The sequence below is a fragment of the Lagenorhynchus albirostris genome, chromosome 6 (genome assembly GCF_949774975.1).
Source record: "Lagenorhynchus albirostris chromosome 6, mLagAlb1.1, whole genome shotgun sequence".
In the NCBI taxonomy this organism is placed as follows: domain Eukaryota; kingdom Metazoa; phylum Chordata; class Mammalia; order Artiodactyla; family Delphinidae; genus Lagenorhynchus; species Lagenorhynchus albirostris.
In genome coordinates this window covers 114949176-114971539 of record NC_083100.1, presented here as the reverse complement: position 1 = coordinate 114971539, position 22364 = coordinate 114949176, and the positions used below count along the sequence as shown (strand labels likewise).

Below are 22364 nucleotides of genomic sequence, written 5' to 3'. Positions count from 1 at the left end.
CTCTCCAGCAGGGGCTCATGGCTCTGGTCCGCTCTCTCTCCCTTTCTAAGGGCTCAGGCTTGGTGGCCCCCAGGGTTCAAAGCACCTTCTGAGCCTTCTTTCCACAGCAATTGCCTGCAGCCCTCCCCAGCCCACCAGCCGCGTCCTCCCGTCTGCTCCCCATCGCCCAGGCTGGTCGGTGTCTCCGCGGCCTTCACGGCAGCCCCCGCTCCTCTCTGGGCACCCAGGCCCCCGTGTTCTGGGAGTTTCCCCCTACTTCATGGCTGCGCTGCCCCTCTCCTCTCCTGGCTCACTTTCCTCCACCCGTCTCTCCACGTTGGGCTCCTCTGGGGTTCTGCACCGGGCCCAAAGTCCCGGGGCCTCACATGGTGAGTGTGTGCTGGGCAGGCCAGATGTCCGCCTCCACCCCAGACCTCTCCCAGAGTACCCCACTGCCCACATGCCAGCTCCACTTGGTGCCCAGAGGGCACCCCAAATGCCACGGAGCCCAACCAACCAACCGACTCCGAGTTTCCCCTCTGCCGACAGCCAGGCCTCAGGGAAGAGCAGGCCTGCCTCGTTCGCAGCGCCCTAGCTGTCCATCTCCCATGCCCTCCCGTCTGGGCACTTGTCACATTCTCTGGTGCCTGTCGAGCACCCCTTCCTGACGCTGCCGTCGTGGTCTCGCCCATCTGCCTGCGCCACCAGAGACGCGTGTTGTCCGTCTTGGTGTCTGCAGAGCACTCAGTAGCAGCCTGGGTGTTGGGTGCGGATCTGAGAGACCATCGGGGGGTAGACAGTGCAGCGGGGCGGGGGGGGTCCCATGCTGGTCCGTGGGGTCACCTGCCGGGTGTGGGCCTGAGCCGCAGCTCACGCTGGGACCCCTACTCCGGTGCTCTGCTGGAAAAATCCGGAAGAGGCTGGACGTGATAGGAAAGTAAAGTATCACTGTGATGAAAGGAGTGCGGGGGCCCTACGCACACCCTCCAGCCCAGGTCGGCGCTCTGAAGCCCACGGGGCAGAACTTCAGAGTCTGCGCGGGGCAGGCCCACCGTAGGGCCACCAGAACCACAGTCCACACTGCTGCCTTTGCCTCCGCTTTGCCATTCTTGGGTCAGAGGGAAGAAAAGTTCTGGGGAGGGAGTTGTGTTAACCAAACAGAATAACCTTCAGTTATTCAAGTACAGTTATGTTTATGGTCAGTATAATCAAGTACAAGAAAGGACCGGTGAGGGCGATCAGGCCACCCTATAAGCAAAACGGCTCAAAGCTTGGCCCGCCGGGACTGGTGGAAGCCTCTTGGGAAGGAGTGGGGCTCTGCCCCTGCTGGGTCTGGGTTGGTGGGAGCCGGGTTCGCAGGTTGGGCCTTGCCCTCCCCGCCCCCTGGCGGCGACAAGGCTCAGCTCCCTGTGGCCGTTCACCCATAGTGTGTGTTCCACGGGGACCTGGGAGGGACCGGGCAGCTGCTGAGAAGCCCTGGGGGTTGTCGGGCGCCTGCAGGTCTGTGTGTGGGTTTCTGGCGGGAGGGATGGAGAGCTGATGTGCCTCACGGGCCCCGCCCGTGTTGCTGGCTGTCACCTGGTGACCACCCTGAAATGTGCTTACAGTGCTGGGTTCTAATTTATAGCTTGTGTCCCCTAAATGCAGAGTCCTTTGGCAAAGGTGCCACAAAGGGACCTCAAAGCACCTTGCACTTGAGAGAAAACCTTTAGACTCCCCCCCCTGCCCCCGCCCAGCTTCCAGTGCCCCCTCTTCCCGTGGGCCGTTTGCAGCTGTCTCCGGCATCCTCTCTGCAAAGCTTCACCGCAGCGCGTTTCTGTCGGGGGAAGGAGGCTGGGAACCTCGCAGGCGGCCCTTGGGAGAGAAAGACGCTCATTGTTCAGGGAATGTTTCTGGCCTCCTTGCCCCCTCAGCAGGGGGTGACGTTGCTGAGTGTCTTGTAGCTGTGAGTGAGCAGGGCCAGTCTCCGCAGGGGGGTGTGCTCCCCGTTCAGGGATTTGCGTGGCAGAGAAGACAGGACTCAGCGCCGGGTGACGAGTTCGGGCCTCGGAGCAGGTGGTGGCGGCCCGCTGAGCCTGCAGTGTGTTTTCTCGGGGCCGCTGGGGCGGAGGCGGGCTCCTCCTTGGTGGTGAGTCTGAGGGCCGGTCCTTGTGGACGAGGCGGTGCTCAGGGCGGTGGCCCCCGGCTCACAGCTCCGACCTGGCGCTCAGCGAGCTCTCGTTGGTCTTCCCGTCGGCGCTGGGGGGCGGCCCCGGGAGCCTCTTGCCACACAGCAGGCTGCACAGGGCGTCTCGGAACTTCTCGGCCACGAAGAAGTACATGATGGGGTCGAGAGCGCCGTTGAGGCTGCTGAGGCAGGACGTGATGCGGTTGCCGAGCGCCAGCGCGCGCTGGGCGGCGCACGAGGCGCGGTGGCCGCGGTACCGCAGCACGTAGACGGAGCGGTGGACGTGGTAGGGCACGAAGCAGACGAGGAAGATGGCCAGCACGGCGGCGATCATGCGCACCGCCTTGTTCTTGAGGCGCCGCTCCACGCGCGGGCCCTGCCGCAGGCTGCGGATGATGAGCAGGTAGCAGGTGACCGTGGTGACGAACGGGAAGGTGAAGGCCACGGCCAGAGACGCAAAGGCGTGCTGGGAGGCCTTCTCCCTGTACAGCTGCAGGCAGACCACCGTGCGGTTGGTCCGCACCGTCTGTGGGCTCACCAGCAGCGGGGCCATGGCCACGGCCACCATCACCCAGAGGAAGGCGCAGGCCAGGTGGGCGTGGAGGGGCCTGCGGAGCTTGAGGGACTTGACGGGGTGCACGATGGCCAGGAAGCGGTCAGCGCTGATGCAGGTGAGGAAGTAGATGCTGGCGTACATGTTGAGGTAGAAGAGGAAGCCGGTGAGCCGGCACGGGATCTCCCCAAACGGCCAGTGGCTCCCTGAGAAGTGGTAGACGAGGCGGGTGGGCAGGACCAGCACGCAGGACAGGTCGGCCACGGCCAGGTGCATCAGGAACACGTTGGCAGGGGTGCCGGACTTGTGGTCCCGGACGAAGAGCCACAGGGCCAGGGAGTTGCCAACAAAAGCCAGGATGAAATCCAGGAGGTAGAAGGAGGCAAAGAGGACGTTCTCCAGTGGCGTCTCTTGGCCACATTGCTCCGTGGGGGCCAGGGAGGAGTTGGCCATCAGGCCTGGGGAAGCCACCTCGAGGCCATTCATGCTTTGGCTGGAGGGAGAGCCCGGCGCTGAGCCTGGAGGGAACAAGCAGACAGGCCCCGGAGAGCCTGCGACCGGCGGGGCGTCACCCTCTGCAGACGTGAGCCCTCGGAAGCCTGCGGTGCCTGCCGACCCCGACCCTGTTCCACGCTCGGCATTGCCTCGGGGGCCCCTGAGGACACCTCCTGGGTCCATCTGGGGGTGGGCAGGCATCACAGGCTCTCTGAACTTCAGCAGGAAGCAAAACCAAAACCAGGGACTGGGTGCTAAGCTGCTGCTGGGGCCGGCTCCCCACTGTGCAGCCACGTCCCTACAGGGCATGTGAAGGCCCTGGTTGGACCCTGGTGATCCGGAAGGCCACCTCTCAGGCCTGGGGGATGGAGTCAGCACCACAGGGAGAGCGTGGTGACCCGTCTGTCTGAGGCTCTGGGGGGTGCGAGGGCGGGGGGCGGAGCCCCATGCTTTCTGTCCCTTTCCCCTGTGTGCTGTCTTAGGGGCAGGGTGCATGGGGCCCCTGAGCCCCACTTCTCATGGGTGGATGGGCGGGTCACCTATTCCTGAGGGCCCAGTGTGTAGAGATCGGCCATCTTCTCTTCAGCCTCGGGAGAACCCCGCGCACCCCTCCCTGACCCGCCTGCCCACCGGCTTCCCCAGTTCTCCCGGCACCCGCCACCCGCCACAGGAGGGCCTGGCTGGGAATGCAGTGTCAGAGTGTCAGGGAGGGCAGAGGCCTGCTCTGTCTGCCGGCACCTGAAGGCCATCCGGGCCTGGGTCCCAAGGTCTCTTGAACTTTCTGGACTTAGCCCGCCGGCCCCACGGTAGGCATCTTAGCGAGTGGAGACCTGTGGTTTAGAAAGCCCTTGGGCCCCAGGCCTGCAGGGGGTATTTGACCACCCAGGGTAGTTTAACTTCCAAGAGGCGGATTCTTTCCCAGGAGAGGAAGAGCCATTTCTCCCAGAGGTAGAGAGACCTGCCAGGGTTTTCTGGCCAAGATCTGCAGCCCCAGAGAGGCCCGGGGCCCAGGGAGGCGGCCTGTCTCTGCCTGGCCTCGCCCACCTGGTTTACCTACACCTGAGGGGCCGCGCAGCTCGGAGCCCTGCTGGCCTTGCTAACAAGCCGTTTCTGTCTGCCGACCCCAGGTCTGAGTGGGTGACCCTTGCTGCCGCCCCAGCAGACAGAGTCACAGGTTCCTATTTTGATTTTGGTCGACTCGGGAGATCCACAAAGGAGAGGGAAGGTCCCTAACACCTGCCTCCCTCGCCAGGCCTGGGACCCGGGGGTGTGGGCAGGAGCAGGCAGGACAGCCGGGCCAGAGCGCCCTCTGTCCACACCCCACACAGTCCACAGTCCCGAGCTGGGGTCGGTTTCAGCCTCGCGCGCCCCTGCCTGCAGCGCAGCTTCTGGGGCTCCCCGAAGCCCCGCCCCCCAACACCTCCACTCCCTGCCTGTGCGGTTGGGCTGCAGGGGGGCAGGGGAGGCGGGAAGCAGCAGGAAGCGGGGCAGCCTGCGCGGCGTCGCGTCCCGGCCGAGCCACAGGACCCGGAGCAGGTTGCCTGCAAGCTTCTCCTGGCTCTTAGCCCTCCCCTTTCATGCCCTGGCAGGGCTGACAGGTGCCCCGTGGGCATGGGCGCGTCAGCCCTGAGGAGGAGGCTGGGTGCCGTCCCCAGGCACGGGTTCCCACAGTAGAGGGAGGGAGGGTGGTCCAGACGGCGGGGACGAGGGGCTGTCGGGCCGGCAGCAGCTTCGTGCCTCGTGAACCACCATAGATGGCCGCGGGTGAGTGGCAGAGAGCATCTGGCCCGTCGTCCTCAAGCCGAGGGCGGGCGCTTGCCCGATCGTGTCACATTTTAATTATTGAAGGGGTCCAGGGCAGTTCCCCTGCCCAGATGATGTCTCCTGGCTCCAGAGTGGTTCAGGCTGCCTGAAATTCTACTACAGGGGTTATTGCCTGTTGGTCCAGGTGTGTGTGACTTGAGGGGGGTGGTCTGGAGGCCAAGTGAGGGAGGGGTCCTGTTGCAAACCTGGGGCTGGGGAGGGGCTGAGCTGGGTGCCCTCCGCTCTGGGCTGACCTCGGGCTGTGCCCTGCGGCGGTGCAGTCGTCACCCGGCCCCTCCGTCAGGGCCACTTCCAGGTACTGACCACCTCCTCTGGCCGGCATGAGGCGGCGGGCCTGCCCGGACACCGCACACCAGTCCTGAGGGGCAGGCGTCAGTTGCCTCATTTTACAGATGAGGAAACGGAGGCTTAGCATCAGCTAACGTGCCCAGGGGCACTTGGCCGGGCGACGGCCTTGGAGTAGGAAGTCAGGTCAGGAAGACCCGGCGGGGACAGCCAACGCCTCCACCTGCCTTTCTCGTGGAGGCTGACAGCTCCCGGCTGCTAGAGCTCGTGCTGGAGTTTCCTCCCTGGCTCAGCGGCTCCCACGGGGGCCTGGCCCGAGGACCGTCGATACAGTTGGCCCCACCCCTTGTTCAAAAAGCAGCACAATGGTGACGGCAGAGCAGCCAACCGAGCGTGGGCCCCGCGTACCTGCACAGGTGGCCCCTGGCGGGCGGGCCAGCGCCTGGCTTCCTGCTCCCGCCCCGTGCCCTCCGCCTCCCAGCCCTGAAGGCTGCGTGCGCCGTGCTCTCTCCGGGGGCGCAGACCTGGTTTCAGAATTCTTTCAGGCTCGCTTCTGCTTTGCCGGGGTTCCTCTCCCCTCCCCCACGTTAGGAGTTTCGGTGCTGGTCCTGCCGTGCGGTCCGCAGTGGCTCCGCGGGTCCCCAGAAACGCCCGCACTCGCTGCCCCTCGGCGTGTCGCTCAGCTCAGGCAGGGCGGCTGCGCTGCGTGCAGTGTGGCCCGGGCCTGGGCGGGCCTGGGGCCCCGGCCGTCTGTGGGTCAGGCGCAGGGCTTGGCCTCCGCAGAGGGGACGTGGGCGGGCCTGGTGGCGGGGGGTGGCCGTCTCCCGGGCATCGGCCGCCAGCACCTCTCCCTCCCGACTCCTCCTCTGGCCCCTCCCGGAGCCGCCTGGCTCGAGGTGAGGGGCACGGGGGCTGTCACTGCAGCCGTGGGACCGCAGGCCGGGCGCTCACTCTTCCTTTAAAAGCCCCGACAGGGAGACAGGAACACTGCCTGTGCGCTGCTCTCGTTCAGACCGGGGCGGCCTGGATAAGTAGGTCGGAGCCCGACCATAGAGAGGCGTCTCGGGGCTGGGGCTGGGCTCGCGTCATTGCCCTGCTCTGCCTCCGCCTCTGCTGGGCCTGAGCTCCCCGCCCGCCCCGCCAGGCCCTGCCCTTACCTCTGTCGGCGGGTCTGGGGCGGCAGGTGGGCTGCAGCCTGTGGGTGGGTGGTGGGCTCCGCGCAGCTGTGGTGGAGGCCGGCTGGCTATTTAAGGAGGGGAGGCGAGGCTGCAGCCTCTCAGGCCCTGAAAGGCCGCTTCATTCCTGAGGGGTCCCCTGTGTGGTGGGCCACTCCTCTGGCTGCCTCTGCTGCCGCTGGGCCGTGAATATTCCAGTGTGTCCCAGCCGTCCCCCCACCCCCCGCCCCCAGCTGGGCCACCGAGCGGCACAGAGGCCGAGTGTGCAACCGTCTTCGAAGCCGCAGAGTGGGCGCCGGCCGGGTGGGAGGCCTGGCTGGGACCGACAGACACAACAGGACATTTCAGATCAGAGTCATTTCCTGGGAGGCGGGGAGGGGGCCAGGGAGGGGCTGGCCGCCATGGCAACGGGCCTGGGCGCCCAAGCCCGCACTGGCCATCGGCAGAGGGGGTCTCGTGAATGGGGAGGGTGGGAGGCCAAGGAGTCTTGTTCGGTCCAATGAGAGGGGACTCTTTCAGGACACTTGCTTAGGGTCCTTGTGTCCTGCCCCGTATAATGGGGCCCCGTTTGGGTGTGCGGAATAAATCGCGGCCTTTATCTCGAGCGGGGCGCAGCTGCAGGCTGCCTCATAATGGGGCGCTGTCTGTGCCTGTGGGGACCCGGAGGCCTGGCCCTCGCCTGTGTGGGCTCCTCCTCTGGACGGGAAGCCTGGGAAGAGGGTCGCTGCGGCCCGCCGCCCACCTGCCCCACAGCTCCTTCTGGGAGTCTGGGAAAACTTTTTAGTTACAACGTTGAAGGATGTACACAGCCATCCCTGGGAAGTACCTGCCACAAGTACTGTCTGAAATTCTCTCACACAAACCCGTGCACTTGGGATCACTGCCCATTTTACAGACGGGGAAACTGGGACTCAGAGAGGGGAGGTAACTGGCCCACAACAAACCAGTGGGGTGGCCGAGCCCACATTTGGACTCAAGCGTGCGTCACTCTAAAACTCAGGCTGTATGCGTGTGTGTTTTGTTCTCTTCTGTTGCAGCTCAGTGGTAAAATTCTTAGGTTCCATCTTCATTCTACCTGGGAAAAAATTCTGCAGGTTGCCTTTAGATCTGGCGCCGGGATCAGGTGTGTTGAAAAGACGGTTCCCGTCTGGGGTTCCGTCAAGAGAGCGGGACTGCTCAGTTCTGTCATGCCTGGGAGCCGGTGGGGTGTGCGGCCCCCCTCCCCGCTGTGGCCCGGGGTGGCTGTCTGGGAGAACTGGCTCACGGTGACTTGAAATGTGGGAGTCTGGCTGGCTTCTGTCGGGTGACTGATGGCAGTGGTTTTAAGGGCACTGACCGTTGCGACAGAATTTTGAGGAGTTGCGCTAATTTCTATATCTTTGAAACAAAAACCGTTCCGTATGGGTTGCATGTTGTCCTACTGCTAAAGACGAGTCGCCAGGATTGGAGTGGGGTTGTAGGGAATAAATGCCCTGTCTGTGGCAGAGACGCAGCAGGCGGCAGGGGTGGGAGTGGCCCCGCCGTGGCAGGAGGCCTGGGATGGGGCTGGGGCACGGGGTGTCTGGGGGAGAGTGGGGCGGGGAGAGCCCGCTGGGCTTCAGGGATCTGGGGACGGAAGGGAGATGGGGACTGTAGCCGCAGGCCACGTCTGTGGCCCCTGGGCCGGTAGAGTGAGCTGGGGGCCCCAGGCCAGGAGACGACCTTCCAGTCTCGGTGGCCACGTCGTCGTGGGAGATGACGCCCGCCGTCCTTCCCTTCTTGTCTTTTACAATCATTCACCCGCTTACGCATCAGAAGACCTGTCCTGAGCCGCTGCCCTGTGTGGGGCACACGGGGTCCATAAGAGCACGGCTGGGAGCTGGTCAGCAGCTTAGCAGGTGGCTGCTGGGCACTCCCTCGGGCCCCTTGCCCTTCACCCCGGGGAGCTAGGACACACTCAGGGCAAGCACAGGGCAGTCCAGACCCGAACGCGGTAGGAGGCACTGCGGTCAAGGCCATGGAGTTGGCTGCCCTGGCACCTAGGGTCTGCCCACCGCACCTGCTTGGGGGTTCCTGAGTCTGAGAGTTACTCTCTTAAGTGGACTCCCTGACCTGCCTCTAAAAGAGGCCCGCACCGGTATCAGGTGGCCGGGAGGCTGGTGAGAGTGGGTTGGGGACCTGGACAGGGAGGGAAGGAGGGCCCGGATGCTGAGAGCACTTGCAGACGGGGTGGCAGGTGGGGGATGGGAGCAGTGCACTGGGGCCTTTGTGCAACTTCGCCCGGGGACCCTGAATCTAAATTCCTGCCGCCTTTGAGGCCCAAGGAAACAGAAACCATGTTGATTTCTCCCAAGGAAACAGAAACCATGTTGATTTCTCTCTCTCGGTAGAGACCGCAGCTGTGGCCCAATGGAGGGAGTAACATCAGAAATTACTCTGAGGTCTTTACAAAAAAGACTCTGTAATGACAGTTCCTGGGTCTGGGGGCCTCCATCTGACACAGCTGCACTTGTCTTTGGAGACAGAGAGAGCCTGTAGACGTCCGGGTTCCTCTTTGTCGGGCCGACCCCTGAGGAAGCAGGCGTGCAGGCCCAACGGGCCTGGCACTCCTTGGCCCCTGGGCTGGGCACGAAAGTCACTATACGGTCACTCGTGTGTGTTAAAAGACATTTGAAAAATAAAATGAATTTTTCAGCAAATGCCCATGAAGTGTCTGCTCTCGTCCACACACGATGTCCTAGGCTCAGAAAAAGCGTAAAGAAGAAAAACACCACATTTGCCGTACTGTCCAAACACGGCATGCTGCCGTGTTTCCTCCTGGTCTCTGCCCCGTGCAGAGGCTCCTTTTAGAGGGTGCACCCGTGGCCTTCCCGGCCGCAGGACTGTTAGCTTGCTTTTCTGGACCACTGAGCTGAGCCCCCCGAGGCTTCCCGGCAGGCGTTCGTTCAAGCTGCGGGCGGGGGCCCGGGGGCGTCTTCTCCAGGGAGGTGGCCCAGGCTGCCGGGGCAGGAAGAGTGGCTCTGCCCCTGACCCCCACCTCACTTCTCACAGGCACCTGTGCCGACCCTGCCACAACCGTGAGAAGGCCAAGGGCCTGGGCAAGTACGTCTGTCAGCGCTGCCACCTGGTCATCGACGAGCAGCCCCTCATGTTCAGGAACGACGCCTACCACCCAGACCACTTCAGCTGCACCCACTGCGGGTAGGTGCACAGCCGGGCCCGGCTGGCCGGGAAGGGGGAGAGCCGGGTGGAGGTGGGCCGGCCGCCCGGGGGCAGTGATGGGGCGGGAGGGGAACACCAGCGGGGCAGAGAGGGGCGTCCAGAGAGTGGGGTGCAGGGGCAGGTCGAATGGGTCCGGGAGGGCACTGCTGCAGGAAACGCCTCTCAAGCGAGGCTGACAGGAGGACTCATGGGTGAGGGAGGGCTGCCCCCCACCCCCGCCGCCGGTGAAGCCGAGAGGAGGGAATCCCAGGTGCGGAGGGTGAGCGTGAGGTGGAGCGGATGAGGGAGGAAGGAGAGGCCACGGAGCCATGCCCTTGTGCTGGTCTGGAGGGCGGGGGCCCGGGGAACAGATCTGTGCCGGACACAGGCCGCCTTCTGCAAGGGCCGGGCGGGAATCCTGTGCCCTGGGGCCCGTCTGGGGCACAGGAAGTCTCCAAAGAGAGCAGAGATGAAAGCCACGCCTGCCCCGGGCGGGTGCTCTGCTGGGACCGAGCTGGTGGGGGGTGGAGGTGGCAGTGTGTCTCAGGAAGCTGCTTCCCTGGCGCTGGAGGGGCTGGGGTGACCCTCCCAGCACGACAGGCCACGGAAGGGCAGGGTGGTCACCTGGGGGCTTCACGCTGTCTTCCAGGAAGGAGCTGACTGCAGAGGCCCGCGAGCTGAAGGGCGAGCTCTACTGCCTGCCCTGCCATGACAAGATGGGCGTCCCCATCTGTGGGGCCTGCCGCCGGCCCATCGAGGGCCGTGTGGTCAACGCGCTGGGCAAGCAGTGGCACGTGGAGGTGAGCGAGGCCAGCCCGGACAGCAGGTGGGCGCCCCGGCTCCCGTCCCCAGCCAGCCTGGCCCCGAAGCCCCTCCACGCGCCCTCCAGCCCCCAGGCCATGTGGCCGGCTCCCAGCGGGGACCTTCCTCGTAGGTGCTATCCCTCCTCACCCATGGTCTGGGACAGGTCTGTCCACGGGACCCAGCAGACTTGAGCCCACAGGCCATGGCTGGGCAGGCACACCCCCTCCCTCCCTCCCCATCCTGGCCTTCTAGAGGATTCCAAAGTCATGAGAACACCTTGGGGACACTGGCCCGGGGTGCCCTGTGGGATTGCGGTTGGCGGAAGTGGCTGCGTGTCCGGCCCACCTGCAGGTGAGGTGCTCAGGTGTGTCCGACTGGCTGTCCGGGAACACTCACCCCTGCACCGGGGGCTCTGATGGCCTTAGGGACACCACCTGGCAGGGAGGCGTGCAAGCCTGTGACCGGGCCAGCTCTGTGTCCCACAGTCCCTGCCCTGGGTGGCCTCTTGGCGAGGGTCCTGGCACAGCCCCCGGCCCCCCGGGGGAGGGTGAATCCTCACACGCCACGGCCTCCACGGGCGGAAGGTGTGCCCGGTGACTCTGGGCCTGTAGAGGTGTGCACCAGAGTCAGGCGGTGCAACCCGCCACGGCCCGGGCACCTCGCCGGCCCCAACACGGGGGCCGAGGGTGCCCCGTGGGCCCGGGGAGGATGCAGCGCCACCGGGCATCAGGGAAGGAGTGGGGTCTGCTGACCAGGAGCAGTCCGTGGAGGTGTCAGCCCAGAGAGGCCCCCCACCCACCAGCCTCCGCTTCCTGGCTGTGTGCTGGGAGGTCGCTCCAGGCCTGACGCTGCCCCCCTGCACCCCCACCCCCCACCCCAGCACTTTGTCTGTGCCAAGTGTGAGAAGCCGTTCCTGGGGCACCGGCACTATGAGAAGAAGGGCCTGGCCTACTGTGAGACCCACTACAACCAGGTAGGGCCCAGGACAGGGGAGGCAGGAGCTGCGGGGAGCCGGCAGGGCGCGGGCTGGGAAGGCGGCTGTGTGCATGGCAGGAGAGGACACGGGGCGGCCCCCGGGGCCCCGCCGTGGGTGCTGAGGCCAGGCCTGTGAGCTCAGGGTCTCGGGACCGGGGCAGCCCTCTGGGCCTCAGCGTCCCCATTTGAGAAACGTGCCTTGTGGCCCAGGCCTGCCCCGGGCACTGAATGAGATGGCAGTGTTAAGTCCTGGGCTCTTGGGGTGACATATACTACCATCCCCTCCCCCCGCCAGGCTTGGCGAAGCTGCCCGGCCTTTTTGGCACAGAGGACAGGGTGACTGCCTTGCCCACGCTTCTCAGGACACGGGCGGGAGCAGAGGGGCCTTAGGGGGAGCAATGCCTCCACCTGCTGTCTTTCCCAGAGGGGAGTTCTGAGGGGCCCTCGGGCCTGAGGCTGTGCCCTGGCAGGAGGCCCAGGTGGCTGCTGAGAGCCGCCCTTCGGGGGGCGGGGGGGCCACACTCCTGGCTCTGAGCTTGGGGCACGAACGCCTGCAGCATGTTTAACACCCGCTCTGTCCACAGCTCTTTGGGGACGTCTGCTACACCTGCAGCCACGTGATCGAGGGCGATGGTAAGGCCCCTGTCCCTGTGCCCCCTTCCTGCCCCAGGCCCCGTCCCCCCGCGCTCTCTGGGCTGTGGGTCCTGCAGCTGCGTGCCCTCCGTGTGCACAGCTGGGCCTCTGGCTGGCCTGGGGGGCGGCCGCTAAGCCCCCATCTGCCCCTCACAGTGGTGTCGGCCCTCAACAAGGCCTGGTGTGTGCACTGCTTCTCCTGTTCTACCTGCAACAGCCGGCTCACCCTGAAGTAAGTCGTGCTGGCTCCCAGGGGTCGGGGGCCGAGGAGGGCAGAGACCTGCAGGGCGTCCCCCCCCTCCCCCTGGAGCCTGTCAGGGGCTCACGTTGGAGTCGGCTTGCCACGGGCTCTACCCTTCGTCCGACCCTCCCTGAACGACCACTGTTATCAGGCCCTGGGGGTGCAGTGGGAGCAGGGGCAGCCCCAGCCCCGAGAAGGCAGGTCCAGGGACCCCCCCGGGGCATGGTAGGAGGAAGAGTCACAGTAGCCTCCGCACTCGGAAGGGCGCCGGCCTCTGGGGAGGGAAGGACACTCCGGCTCAGGGAGCAGGAAACACGCTCAGAGCCAAAGGGGCCAGACCTCACCTAGGAGGCTGAGAGGGGAAGGACAGCTGGAGCAGTGAGGTGAGGTGAGGTGCGGCCCGGCGTCTGAGGACAAGAGGGAAGGTTCTGGAGTTTCAGCATTCCAGAGAAGTCTCTAGGCAGAAAGGGAGGCTTGGAGGCCCGTCTCCTCATCTCCCATGGCGTCCGGCCAGAAGGTGCCCCCCGGACCTGGCCGGCTGGCGGGGGGACAGGCTGGGGTAGGGGAGGTGGTGGGCTCTGGGCCGGGGGTCCGAGGAGACCCCGGCTCTCCTGGCCGCTGCCCCTCCTCTGCAGGAACAAGTTTGTGGAGTTCGACATGAAGCCCGTGTGTAAGAGGTGCTACGAGAAGTTCCCGCTGGAGCTGAAGAAGCGGCTGAAGAAGCTGTCGGAGCTGGCAGCCCGCAGGGCGCAGCCCAAGTCCGCGGGCCTCCAGCCCGCCTGAGAGGCCCGCCCGCCGCCCGCCATCGTCCTCCTGCTCCCCCCGGCTTCGCTGCCCGCCCCCGCTGCCCGAACCTGCGGCTTCTCCCTGCCCGTCTCTCCGCTCAGCATCCCCCCACCAAGGCGTCCCGTCCCTCCCCTCCCTCCTTCCACGAGGCCAGAGGCCACGGGGCAGGGGCCTGGGCGTGGCAAGCCTGTGACACATCCTCGTCCACAGCTTCGGCCCGAGGTCTTCCAGGGACAGAAGCAAGTAGGGCCAGGGTCACCTGGGCCGGCCTGTCCTGACCTGTCCCATCCCCGCAGGAGGCCTCGTGGCTCGCATTCTGTGGCAGCTTGGCCAGCCTCCGCCCCCCGTGGCACAGGTGCAGCCCACGGCCAGGCGGCCGCCCGGACCCGAGGGCCATGTGGGTGGGCGCCCCCGGGGAGCCACCCTGCAGTCCCCCGACCACGCACGCGCTCAGCCAAGCAGGAGCCTCGTGCCCAGGCCAGGCCAGCGAGTCCTGCTTCTTCAGCCCACGCAGCAGCGGGAGGGCCCCCGCTCACCCCGCCGCCAGGGCACCCACTGACTCCCCGGTGCAGCCTGGGGCCAGGAGGTGGTGGGCTCTGGTGGGCGGCTCATTCCTGCCCTCCGGGGAGGACAGCGTGGGACCCTGGGGTTGGGACTCACACTTGCACAACGAATGAAGGCTTTTCTACACGACCCCAGCGCTTGCGTGGTTTGTGACATTGCGGTGGGTATGCTGCCGCAGGGTTAGGGAGACAGACGCCAGACCGGACAGGCATCCCAGGGCCAGGCTGCCGACAGAGACCCTCAGTCCTTGAAGGCTGGCCCGGTGGGTGGAGTCGGGGGACAGGTTCCGACAGGGCTGGCGGGGGCCGTGGGCGCCCAGCCCAGGCTCCGAGGCCCCGCGTGCGGCTCCGCCCTCGGGGCAGCGAAGCCAGCAGCCACCTCCAGCAGACCCTCCTGGCGGCAGCCCGTGTCCGGTGCCGGGCGGGGGAAGGAGGAAAGGTGTGCAGAGGGGCCTGTAGCAAGCGTCTCTGCAGTCTGAGGCGGAGGAAGGGAAGGGGTGGGGGTGGAAGGAAAGGGAGGAGGGAGACACGAAGGAAGTCACACCATGAGGACGGAGCTGTCCTCTGCTGGGCCTGGACGGGCCGCAGTGCTTTTTGCTTTCTCTGGAAGGAAGCCTTTGCTGGACCTGCTGCCCACCCGAGCCCCAACCCGACCCTCGTCTCTCGCTGACACACTCCCCACTGTTCTGCGGAACTTTTATTGAACATTCCTGGGGGGGAGTCCTCCCCGCCATCCGTCCGTCGGCCTGGAGGCCTGCCAGTCCCGGCCCTGCCCTTCGACCCTCAGAGTCAGCACCCGGTGGGGGGGGCCCTGGGGTGCCGCAGGGTGGTGGTGCTAGGGGTTCTGGGGAGAGGGTGACTTGAAAGGCTGCCACCAGAGAGCAGGCCTTGGGCCCAGAGAAGGGTCCTCGGGAAGTGCCGCCAGGACCCCCCGATTGCGGAGGGTGGCTGAATGGGCACGAGGCCCCCCCCGATTGCAGAGGGTGGCTGCATGGGCACGAGGCCCCCCCGATTGCGGAGGGAGGCTGAATGGGCACGAGGCCACGCTGCTAGGGACTGGCCGGGACTGAGGTCCGGGGCTCCCGCTGCTTGTTCACGGTGCTCAGCAGCTGCTGCACGTACGAGGTCAGCAGGTCGTCCATCTTGTAGCCCTGGACGGGGGGAAGGGTGGGGTCGGAGTCTGAGGGGTACAGCTAAGCGGGGCTTGGGCCAGAGCTTGCGGGGCCCGACCTCTGCCTCAGTGACACACCGGGCAGGGCGTGAAGAGAGAAACAGGGCTCCTGCGGCTGGGCCCCGAGTCCCCTTCCCTCCCTGGGACCACAAGCCCCCCTGCCAGGCCTTGTTGCCCCCCTGGGTGACACGGCCAGCCCTTCCTGAGCTGCACCTCCTTCCTCTGCTGGCCCAGCCTGGCCTGCCCACCCCAGGCATGGGGGCCACATCCTCCCAGGGAGCAACTCGCCTGGTGGCCAGGGGGTTGGGTCAGGGTCGGGGAAACCCAGTGTCCGGAGCCTCTGGGTCCCTCGTGTCTGGGCTGGGAGAAGGCCCCCGGGCCTCGGGCTCACCAGAGAGGTCTCACACAGCAGGCGGCTGCCCCGGCCCAGGCTCCCCAGCACCATGTGGAAGTAAGTACTGCCGCTGCTCCAGCTGGCAATCTTGGTGAAGGGGTAGGTGGTGAGCAGGTCCTGGGGGCACAGTGGGCAGTGGGTAGAAGCCAATCAAAGCCCAGACGGCCCAGGGGCCCTGAGTCTGAGCTGCTGCCCGGGGTCCTCCAGAGCCCATGGGGCCATGTGTGGGAGCCCAGGAGGGCAGCCCCAGCTGCGCAGGGGCCCAAGGACCCTGGCGCAGTCCCCGGGGTCCTGCCATTACCTTGGTCTTGGGGTGGATAAGCAGAACCCCGTGCCGGTTGATGGCGATGAGGATGATGTCCGGGTACGAGGGCTCCGAGGTTTGCTGGGGAGGGAGGGGGGTCACAGTGATCACAGCCCAGCCTGGGAGGCCAGGCGGCCCCTCCCCGAGACGCACGCACGCACACACGTGCACACTTGCTCCCCCAGACATGGCCGCTGGCCCTGCCCGTGGCGTGTTTTGGGGAGAAGCTCAGGCTGCTGGGGCCAGAGCCGGGCGGGGCCTGCGTGGCCAGGATGGCCGGGCTTGGGGTGCGGCCTACCTTCACCTCGAAGAAGGCAGACCCGAAGGTGGGCCACCGGCAGATCCACTTCAGGAAGGCCACCTTGGCCTCCTCCACTGTCATGTCCCTGCGCTTGTCACAGGCCAGGAGGATGCGCTGGGGGAAGCAAGGGCCAGTGAGGGCCTGAGTGGAAGCCACTGCCTGACCGGGCTGCCACACAAGGCCCCGAGGTCCTGGCCCAGAGCGGCAGCTGCTGCCTGAGGCCGTGGACAGTGCGGGGAAGGTGCTACAGTGGACCCAGGCCACCCCCCACGGTGGCACCTGGGCGGGGTCCCTGTGGGGGCAGCAGCCGAGGGGCCCCTCCCCAGCCCCTGCCAAAGACCTTCTTCCATTCCTCTGAGGACATCAGACGTGTGAGGTTCTCAGGCACGAGTTCCCTCAGGACCTTGGGCATGCTGGCTAACTGGGACCGGTCATTGCCAAACCGGGCCTTGTAGATGAGGCCTGCCAGGTGGATGGCATCCTCCTGTGAGCACTTGTGGAACCCACGCAGGTACTTGGGCAGCTCCTGGGTGAAGGACAAGCTGGACTTCAGGCTGCAGCCACGCCCGGCTTCATGCTCATGTGGTAGCCCGCCCCCATCCAGGAAACCGAGCCCGCAAAAAGCTAAGGTCATCAGGGTAAGGTGTCCAGCAGAGGGAAGGCCACTGAGTGGAGGCAGGGCTCCCTGCCGTCTCGCCGTGGAGGCCGAGGCCTGCTCTACCCCTTCAGGGCAAGGGCCAGTGCTCCACGGGCTGCAGGACCCTCTGCGCGCCTCCCCGCCCCGGCAGGCAGGCATGCTGCAGGTGATGGTGCGGCCGCTGTCTCCAGACGCCGCTGTCCTTCTGCTCCTGGTTCCAGAACTCTCAGGGGCGCGGCGGGCCCACAGTGAGGCCCTGGGCGGGAGCTGGGTGCCGAGGGGCGAGGCGGCTGAGCTCCACTCTCAGGGCAGGTGTGGGCTGGAGCGAGGGTGGCCCCAACGCCCACCAGGAGAGGCGGCCCGGGTACCTGATGGTAATGGAGTATGGTGTCTGCCTTCACATCTCTCCCTGGGGCCACGCTGAGCCACAGTTTCCGCATGAAGTACACCTGGTAGGAGAGCGTCACAGCGGCCCCTGGATAGAGGCGGCAGTGAGCACCAAGCCTGTCCCTGGCCCAGCAGGCCCGGGGCGCTGCCCGCCCACCCCCGCACCCTGCCCCTTGGCCCCTCGCATCACCGCTGTGTTTGCTACTGCGGCCTCCCCAGCTGGACAGCCTCCATGCCTCTTCCTCCCTGGGCCCCAGCTCTTCCTCATCCCTCAAGATGAGTGTGGAAGCCCCCTCTTCCAGCAGCATTCGTGGATCTCCCCGTGGGGTCAGGCCCCGTTCCGCCCTCTCTGCCCCCATGCACCCTCCATCACCCCACAGTCCCGCCATGTGTTCTAGGCCTGCCGCATGCCCGGCCCCTGCCAGAGTTGGGAGAGCTCCAGGGGCAGGGCCTGACCGCCTGGCCCCAGGCCTGGCCTACCCATGACCCAGGGAACATGAAGGGGAATGAGAATAAATGAATAAATGAATGGGCATAGCCATGCAGGAGTGGCCCGGGGAGCCGCCTGACCCTGGCCCAGGAGGCAGACAAGCCCTGCCCCGCCTCACATCCCTGCAACGCCCCTTCCCCGCCCCACCTCTCCTTCCCGGCCTCCCGGCCCCTCCCCTTCCCGGCCCCACCCCTCCTTCCCGGCCCCACCCCTCGTTCCCGGCCCCACCCCTACTTCCCCGCCCCTCCCTTCCTTCCCCGCCCCACTCCTCCTTCCCGGCCCCTCCCCTCCCTGCCGGCCCCACCCCTCCTTCCCCGCCCCTCCCTTCCTTCCCCGCCCCTCCCTTCCTTCCCCGCCCCTCCCTTCCTTCCCCGCCCCTCCCCTCCTTCCCGGCCCCACCCCTCCTTCCCGGCCCCTCCCCTCCTTGCCGGCCCCACCCCCCCTTCCCCGCCCCACCCCTCCTTCCCCGCCCCTCCCCTCCTTCCCCGCCCCTCCCTTCCTTCCCCGTCCTACTCCTCCTTCCCGGCCCCACCCCTCCTTGCCGGCCCCTCCCCTCCTTCCCCGCCCTTCCCCTCCCTGCCTGCCCCACACCTCCTTCCCCGCCCCTCCCTTCCTCCGCCCCACTCCTTCCCGGCCCCTCCCCTCCTTCCCCGCCCTTCCCCTCCTTGCCTGCCCCACACCTCCTTCCCCGCCCCTCCCCTCCTCCGCCCCACTCCTCCTTCCCGGCCCCTCCCCTCCTTGCCGGCCCCAACGCTCCCCTCCTTCCCCGCCCCTCCCCTCCTTCCCCGCCCCACCCCTACTTCCCGGCCCCTCCCCTCCTTCCTGGCCCCAGCCTGCCCCACAGAGCCCTCCCCTCACCTTCCTTCTGGGGCTTGTTCTTCTTCACCCAGTCGGCCACCTGCCTCAAGGAGTCAAAGAAGAAGTCTCCCTCCTTCTGGCTGATGACCTGGGGCGGGTGGAGAGGAGGGCACAGGGAGGCATGCAGGTGTGCGGCATCCAGGGACCCATCTCTAGCCTGGGAGGCTAGGTGCCGCACTGCGGCTCCGACCTCTCCTGCCTACGTCCCTTCACCCTGTGTGCCGCGGGGGGCCTGGCCCAGCGCACGTGGGAGACCTCCGCCCGCCCGTCCTCCCTCCCTCCCTCCTGGCCCCTGGCCTGCTGGGCCGCGCACCTTGTCCGCGATCTTGATGAAGAGGCTGCAGCCCTCCCAGGAGGCGAGCTGTAGCCGGGCGGCGATGCTGTCGCACACCTCCCGCACCCGGGTGTTGGTGCCCACCTGCACCATCTGGGCAGAGAGGGGGCAGGGGAACGTCTCAGGACGCGGCTCGGCCCGGGGTGACCCTCAACAGCCTGCTGACTGGGGCTGGGGTCACGCCTGCCCTGTCCTGAGAAGGGCAAGACTCCCCCTCTGGAAACCTGGCCGGATGTATGCGCTGTTGGGTCACAGGGCACGCTGTCTTGGGGTCCCAAGAGTCCCAGCCTTTTGAACTTGCTCTGAGAGCCTGCCGCCAGACTGCGGGAACTTTGTCAAGGCCACAGTCCGCTTGGGGAGGGCTGTGAGGGCCCCCTCGCTCCACTGCTGCCCCTTGGCCGAGGGTCTCCCGCCTCCCACCTGTCCCCTCCGCCGTCCCCAGAGGCCGACTGGGCTCTGTCCGCAGGCACCCCATGGCGGCCCTTGCTCACCATGTCCCGGGGCCGGGTCGGAAGCCTGAGGGGCCCCCAGCCCTGTGGCCTCTTCTCCCTTGTGCCCAGCCTGGAATGCCCCCCACACCTTTGGGACGTCCAGACTCCCGACTGCACTCCAGCCTCCCCGGGGCCCATCCCTCCCCTGTGTGGCCCGGAGCACCTGAGGGCACCCAGCACTCAGTTCATGCTCGTGGGGACTGGGGTGGGGCGAAGCGGTAGTTTCGGGGGAGACGGGGCAGGGCTAGGACAGCGCTGAAGGGGAGACCATCCACTCTATATTGGAAACAGCCGTGTCGGGCGGTGTCTCCCGGCTCTCCTCGGGTGACCCCCGTGGGGAGGGACCTTGCTCCAGCTGCGGGTCCCCGGGGGGCGCAGGGCCTCACCTCGCTCGTGTTGTTGGGCAAGCAGATCTTATGGCACATGCGGGAGACGTTCTGCTCCATGGCCTCCACCTCTACCTGGTGCGGGGGCTGCTTCCGGGGCCCCGTCCTGGAGCAGACAGTGCACGCGCTGCACATGCCACCCGACACCCTCACCTGGGCCCAGCCTCTAAGCTAAGCTCTGCGCCGGGTACAAAACAAAAGCCAACCCCGAGACCACCGCCGTTCTGGGGGGCTGCCCTGCCTGCGGTGCTGGTCACATGGCCTAGAGGAGGCAGCAGTGGCCAGCCTGGCCTCACTCCCAGGTGCCCCGAGGTTCTGAGGACACACATGGGGAGGGGACCCAGGCTGGCCAGGGGTCCTGGGCCCGGCACCAGTAGGCAGGGTGAGTTGTGTTCTCATTCCCACTCAGCTGGGCAGGGGGTTGGGGATGGGGACACCCACCTTCCCCACTGCGACCCAGGCTGCCACTCACTGTCACGTCTGCTCACCAGGTCACCCCACCCTCTTGCACAGACACAGGAGACCAAGCCAGGGCTGGAGGGCAGGCAGAGCCAGGGAGGAACTGCAGGACGGGCTGGCAGGGATGGGTCTGAGCTCAACTACTGTGGGCTGGGCTAGGGGGACACACAGGTGGCTGGGGACATCAAGGTCATCCTCTGGCCTCAGGGTAGTTCCTTCTCTGCCCTGGACAGGCAGCCACAGGGGCAGGAGGAGCTCATGGCCAGAAACCTCCACTGACCAGCCTGGCCGCCCTGCAACCCTCTGGGGCCTCACTCTCCATCTTCCTCCCCGGCTGCTGGGACCTGGTCCCGCCTCCACAAACTGACACCAGCTTCTAGAAAGGAAGCCGAGTCTGGCTCCACTGGCGGGTGTCCGCACTGGACCATGAGCTCCTGGAGGACCTGCGGGTTCGCCCGGCATCCCCAAGCCGACATTCCCGGGGGCCTCGGAGCTGTCAGGCTCACCTCAGGACCCTCTGGATGCGGCGGCTGCAGTCGGGGGCCAGCACCTTCCTTCTCCGCGTGTCTATGAATTTCTGGGCGTGGGGCAGCAGCGCCTTGCCAGGCGGGAAGAGGCCGGTGCAGAGCCACAGCAGCTGCCAGCCCCGCTCCTCGCTGTGCCTGCAGATGCAAGTGCTGGTCGGCCCAGGAGGGGCCCCCTCCCGGAAGCCCGGGCCAGCCAGGCACCTCGGGGAGATGGGGCTTTGTAGGATTTATGCTATGAGCTGAGGCCTGCCTGAGGCCCTGGGCAAGGCAGCCGCTGCCCTGCTGCCAGTGCCACCGGCTTCCCTGCCCACGAGAAGGGGAGGGGATGCTATCGTGCCCATTTTGTGGAGGAGGGCGCTGAGGTTTAGAGAGGCTAGGGCCTGCCCAGGAGACAAAGGAGAGAGGGGGAGAGGCAGGGCCCAGGACAGATCTGCCTCCCGCCACCCCCACCCCCGGCTCTGGCCAGCCCAGGAAGTCAGGGACACACCGGGTCCCAACCTTCCCACCGTTACTGCGAGGGTCGCCCTTATGAGGGGCCGCCTCCCCCTCTGAACAGCGGACACAGCCTCGGGGGCTGGGGCGAGGCCTGAGGGGGCCCTGGGCATGGCAACCTGCGCGTGCAGTGCCCTCTGCCCCTCCCTGGTCCCCGCAGACCTGTTGGTGTTGTGCGTCAGCTGCTTCAGGATCTGGCAGTAAACCTCGTCCTGCAGGGCCGCCTCCTGCAGGGCCGCCGAGAAGATCTGGTCGGTGAGCTCCAGGGAGCTCCAGGCCTTCCGAGAGGGGTAGTCGCCCATGTACCTGAGGACGGGTGCAGCCGTCAAGGAGAACGCGCCGGCGGGGCTGCCTGTCACCGCTGACCCCCGAGCCCAGGCCCGCGCGGACCCCGGGGCAGCGCTGTGCCCTGGGAGATCCGGCCCCCTGGCGGGCGGGCTGCGGGGCTGGGGCAGGCTGGCCGGGAAAGGATATCAATGAAGATCCGACAGGCGACATCCCGCAGCTCCGCGTCGGCGTGGACGCGCCGGAGCAGAGGCTGCCGCAGCGGCTCGGCTGAGTGGGCCCACAGGCGGCCCCGGGGCCGGGCCAGGGGCAGCACGGCTCTGCTGACCGTCTCCTTCTCCGGGACCCTGTCAGGGATCGAGGCGGGGGTGAGGGCCCTCCTCACGCCTCCTCTGCCCGTGCCCCTCTCTGTCCCCTCCCCACCATGAGCCCCACGCACAAAGTGGCAAGAGAGCCCCGGGCTCCGGTGCAGGTCTCCACGGGGATGCCCTCTGTGCCCACAGCTCTCAGCTCAGAAACGGGGTGGTGGGGGGAGGGTCAGAGGGTCCCCTCCCTGCCCAGAGAGGCCAGGCGGGCAGTGCACCTGCTTTCATGGCCTCCAGCCCCCGGGGAGCGCGAGCGAGGCTGCTTGGGGTGGGTTCTGGGGGTGGGCAGGGCAGTCACCTGAAAAACTCATAGGAGAATTCCTCCAAAGTGTGCAGCTTCTCCTCAGGCTGCTCCTCGGGGGCTGGCTCTGCGGGCCGCCCCTCCTGGGCTGCCAGCTTCCGCTTCTCTGGTGGCATGGCCAGCAAGCTCTGTGAGGGCACGGGTCTGTGGGTGTCCAGGAGCCCCTGCCCACTAGCTCCTCCTAGCCTAGTTGCCTCAGAGACTCGGGAGGGGCCGGACCACGGGGCTGGATAGGCCTGGGTCTACCTTTCTTGTGTCACCTGCTGTGTGACCCAGGATCAGTGACTCAGTGTCTCTGAGCCTGTTTCCCTTCCCTTAGGTGGGCTCTCAGGCCCACTGCTTCCGGCCTCAGCACAAGTGCCAGTGCCTCAGGGATGGCTTCCCAGACAGGGCAGGCCCCCGCCCTAGGATTTGCTCCCATAACAACAGGTACTCCTCCTTGGTGGCACTCCGTTCGCTTGCCATCAAGTCGTCATTCGTCCCAGTGCTCCTTGAGGGCGGGGACACTACTGTGTTCAATCC

The 22364-nt window shown here is 66.6% G+C and overlaps 3 protein-coding genes across 10 annotated transcripts in view; 1 reads left to right on the top strand and 2 right to left on the bottom strand.

Moving 5' to 3' along the window:
- The window catches only part of LIMS2 (LIM zinc finger domain containing 2), a 41223-nt gene extending 27433 nt beyond the window's left edge, over nt 1-13790 (top strand). For 4 of the 6 annotated variants that reach the window (XM_060153076.1, XM_060153078.1, XM_060153077.1 and 1 more), the window contains exons 5-10: nt 9509-9658; nt 10308-10458; nt 11343-11435; nt 12022-12070; nt 12227-12302; nt 12947-13790. In XM_060153076.1, coding sequence (XP_060009059.1) covers nt 9509-9658; nt 10308-10458; nt 11343-11435; nt 12022-12070; nt 12227-12302; nt 12947-13094 — 667 coding nt within the window. In that variant the 3' untranslated portion in view covers nt 13095-13790. Of the gene's footprint in view, nt 1-2797; nt 2818-3786; nt 4001-9508; nt 9659-10307; nt 10459-11342; nt 11436-12021; nt 12071-12226; nt 12303-12946 lie in introns of those variants that run through there. The other 2 variants (XM_060153081.1, XM_060153080.1) reach the window with 2 other exon arrangements.
- Nucleotides 1963-5340, bottom strand: GPR17 (G protein-coupled receptor 17). The gene is made up of 3 exons (XM_060151564.1): nt 5252-5340; nt 3813-3874; nt 1963-3709 (listed from the first exon to the last, which is right to left on the bottom strand). Exons 1-3 carry the CDS (start codon nt 5338-5340, stop codon nt 2166-2168), a joined length of 1695 nt encoding a protein of 564 aa, XP_060007547.1. The 3' UTR covers nt 1963-2165.
- Nucleotides 13791-14339: 549 nt separating the features above from the next.
- Nucleotides 14340-22364, bottom strand: part of MYO7B (myosin VIIB) — a 77791-nt gene continuing 69766 nt past the window's right edge. For 2 of the 3 annotated variants that reach the window (XM_060151542.1, XM_060151544.1), the window contains 13 exons: nt 21840-21970; nt 21366-21523; nt 21054-21207; nt 20379-20534; nt 19414-19519; nt 18516-18629; nt 18203-18290; nt 16836-16942; nt 16171-16356; nt 15828-15944; nt 15527-15610; nt 15223-15342; nt 14340-14811 (listed from right to left, as the gene is read on the bottom strand). In XM_060151542.1, coding sequence (XP_060007525.1) covers nt 14710-14811; nt 15223-15342; nt 15527-15610; nt 15828-15944; nt 16171-16356; nt 16836-16942; nt 18203-18290; nt 18516-18629; nt 19414-19519; nt 20379-20534; nt 21054-21207; nt 21366-21523; nt 21840-21970 — 1623 coding nt within the window. In that variant the 3' untranslated portion in view covers nt 14340-14709. The remainder of the gene's footprint in view (nt 14812-15222; nt 15343-15526; nt 15611-15827; nt 15945-16170; nt 16357-16835; nt 16943-18202; nt 18291-18515; nt 18630-19413; nt 19520-20378; nt 20535-21053; nt 21208-21365; nt 21524-21839; nt 21971-22364) is intronic. The other variant, XM_060151543.1, reaches the window with a different exon arrangement.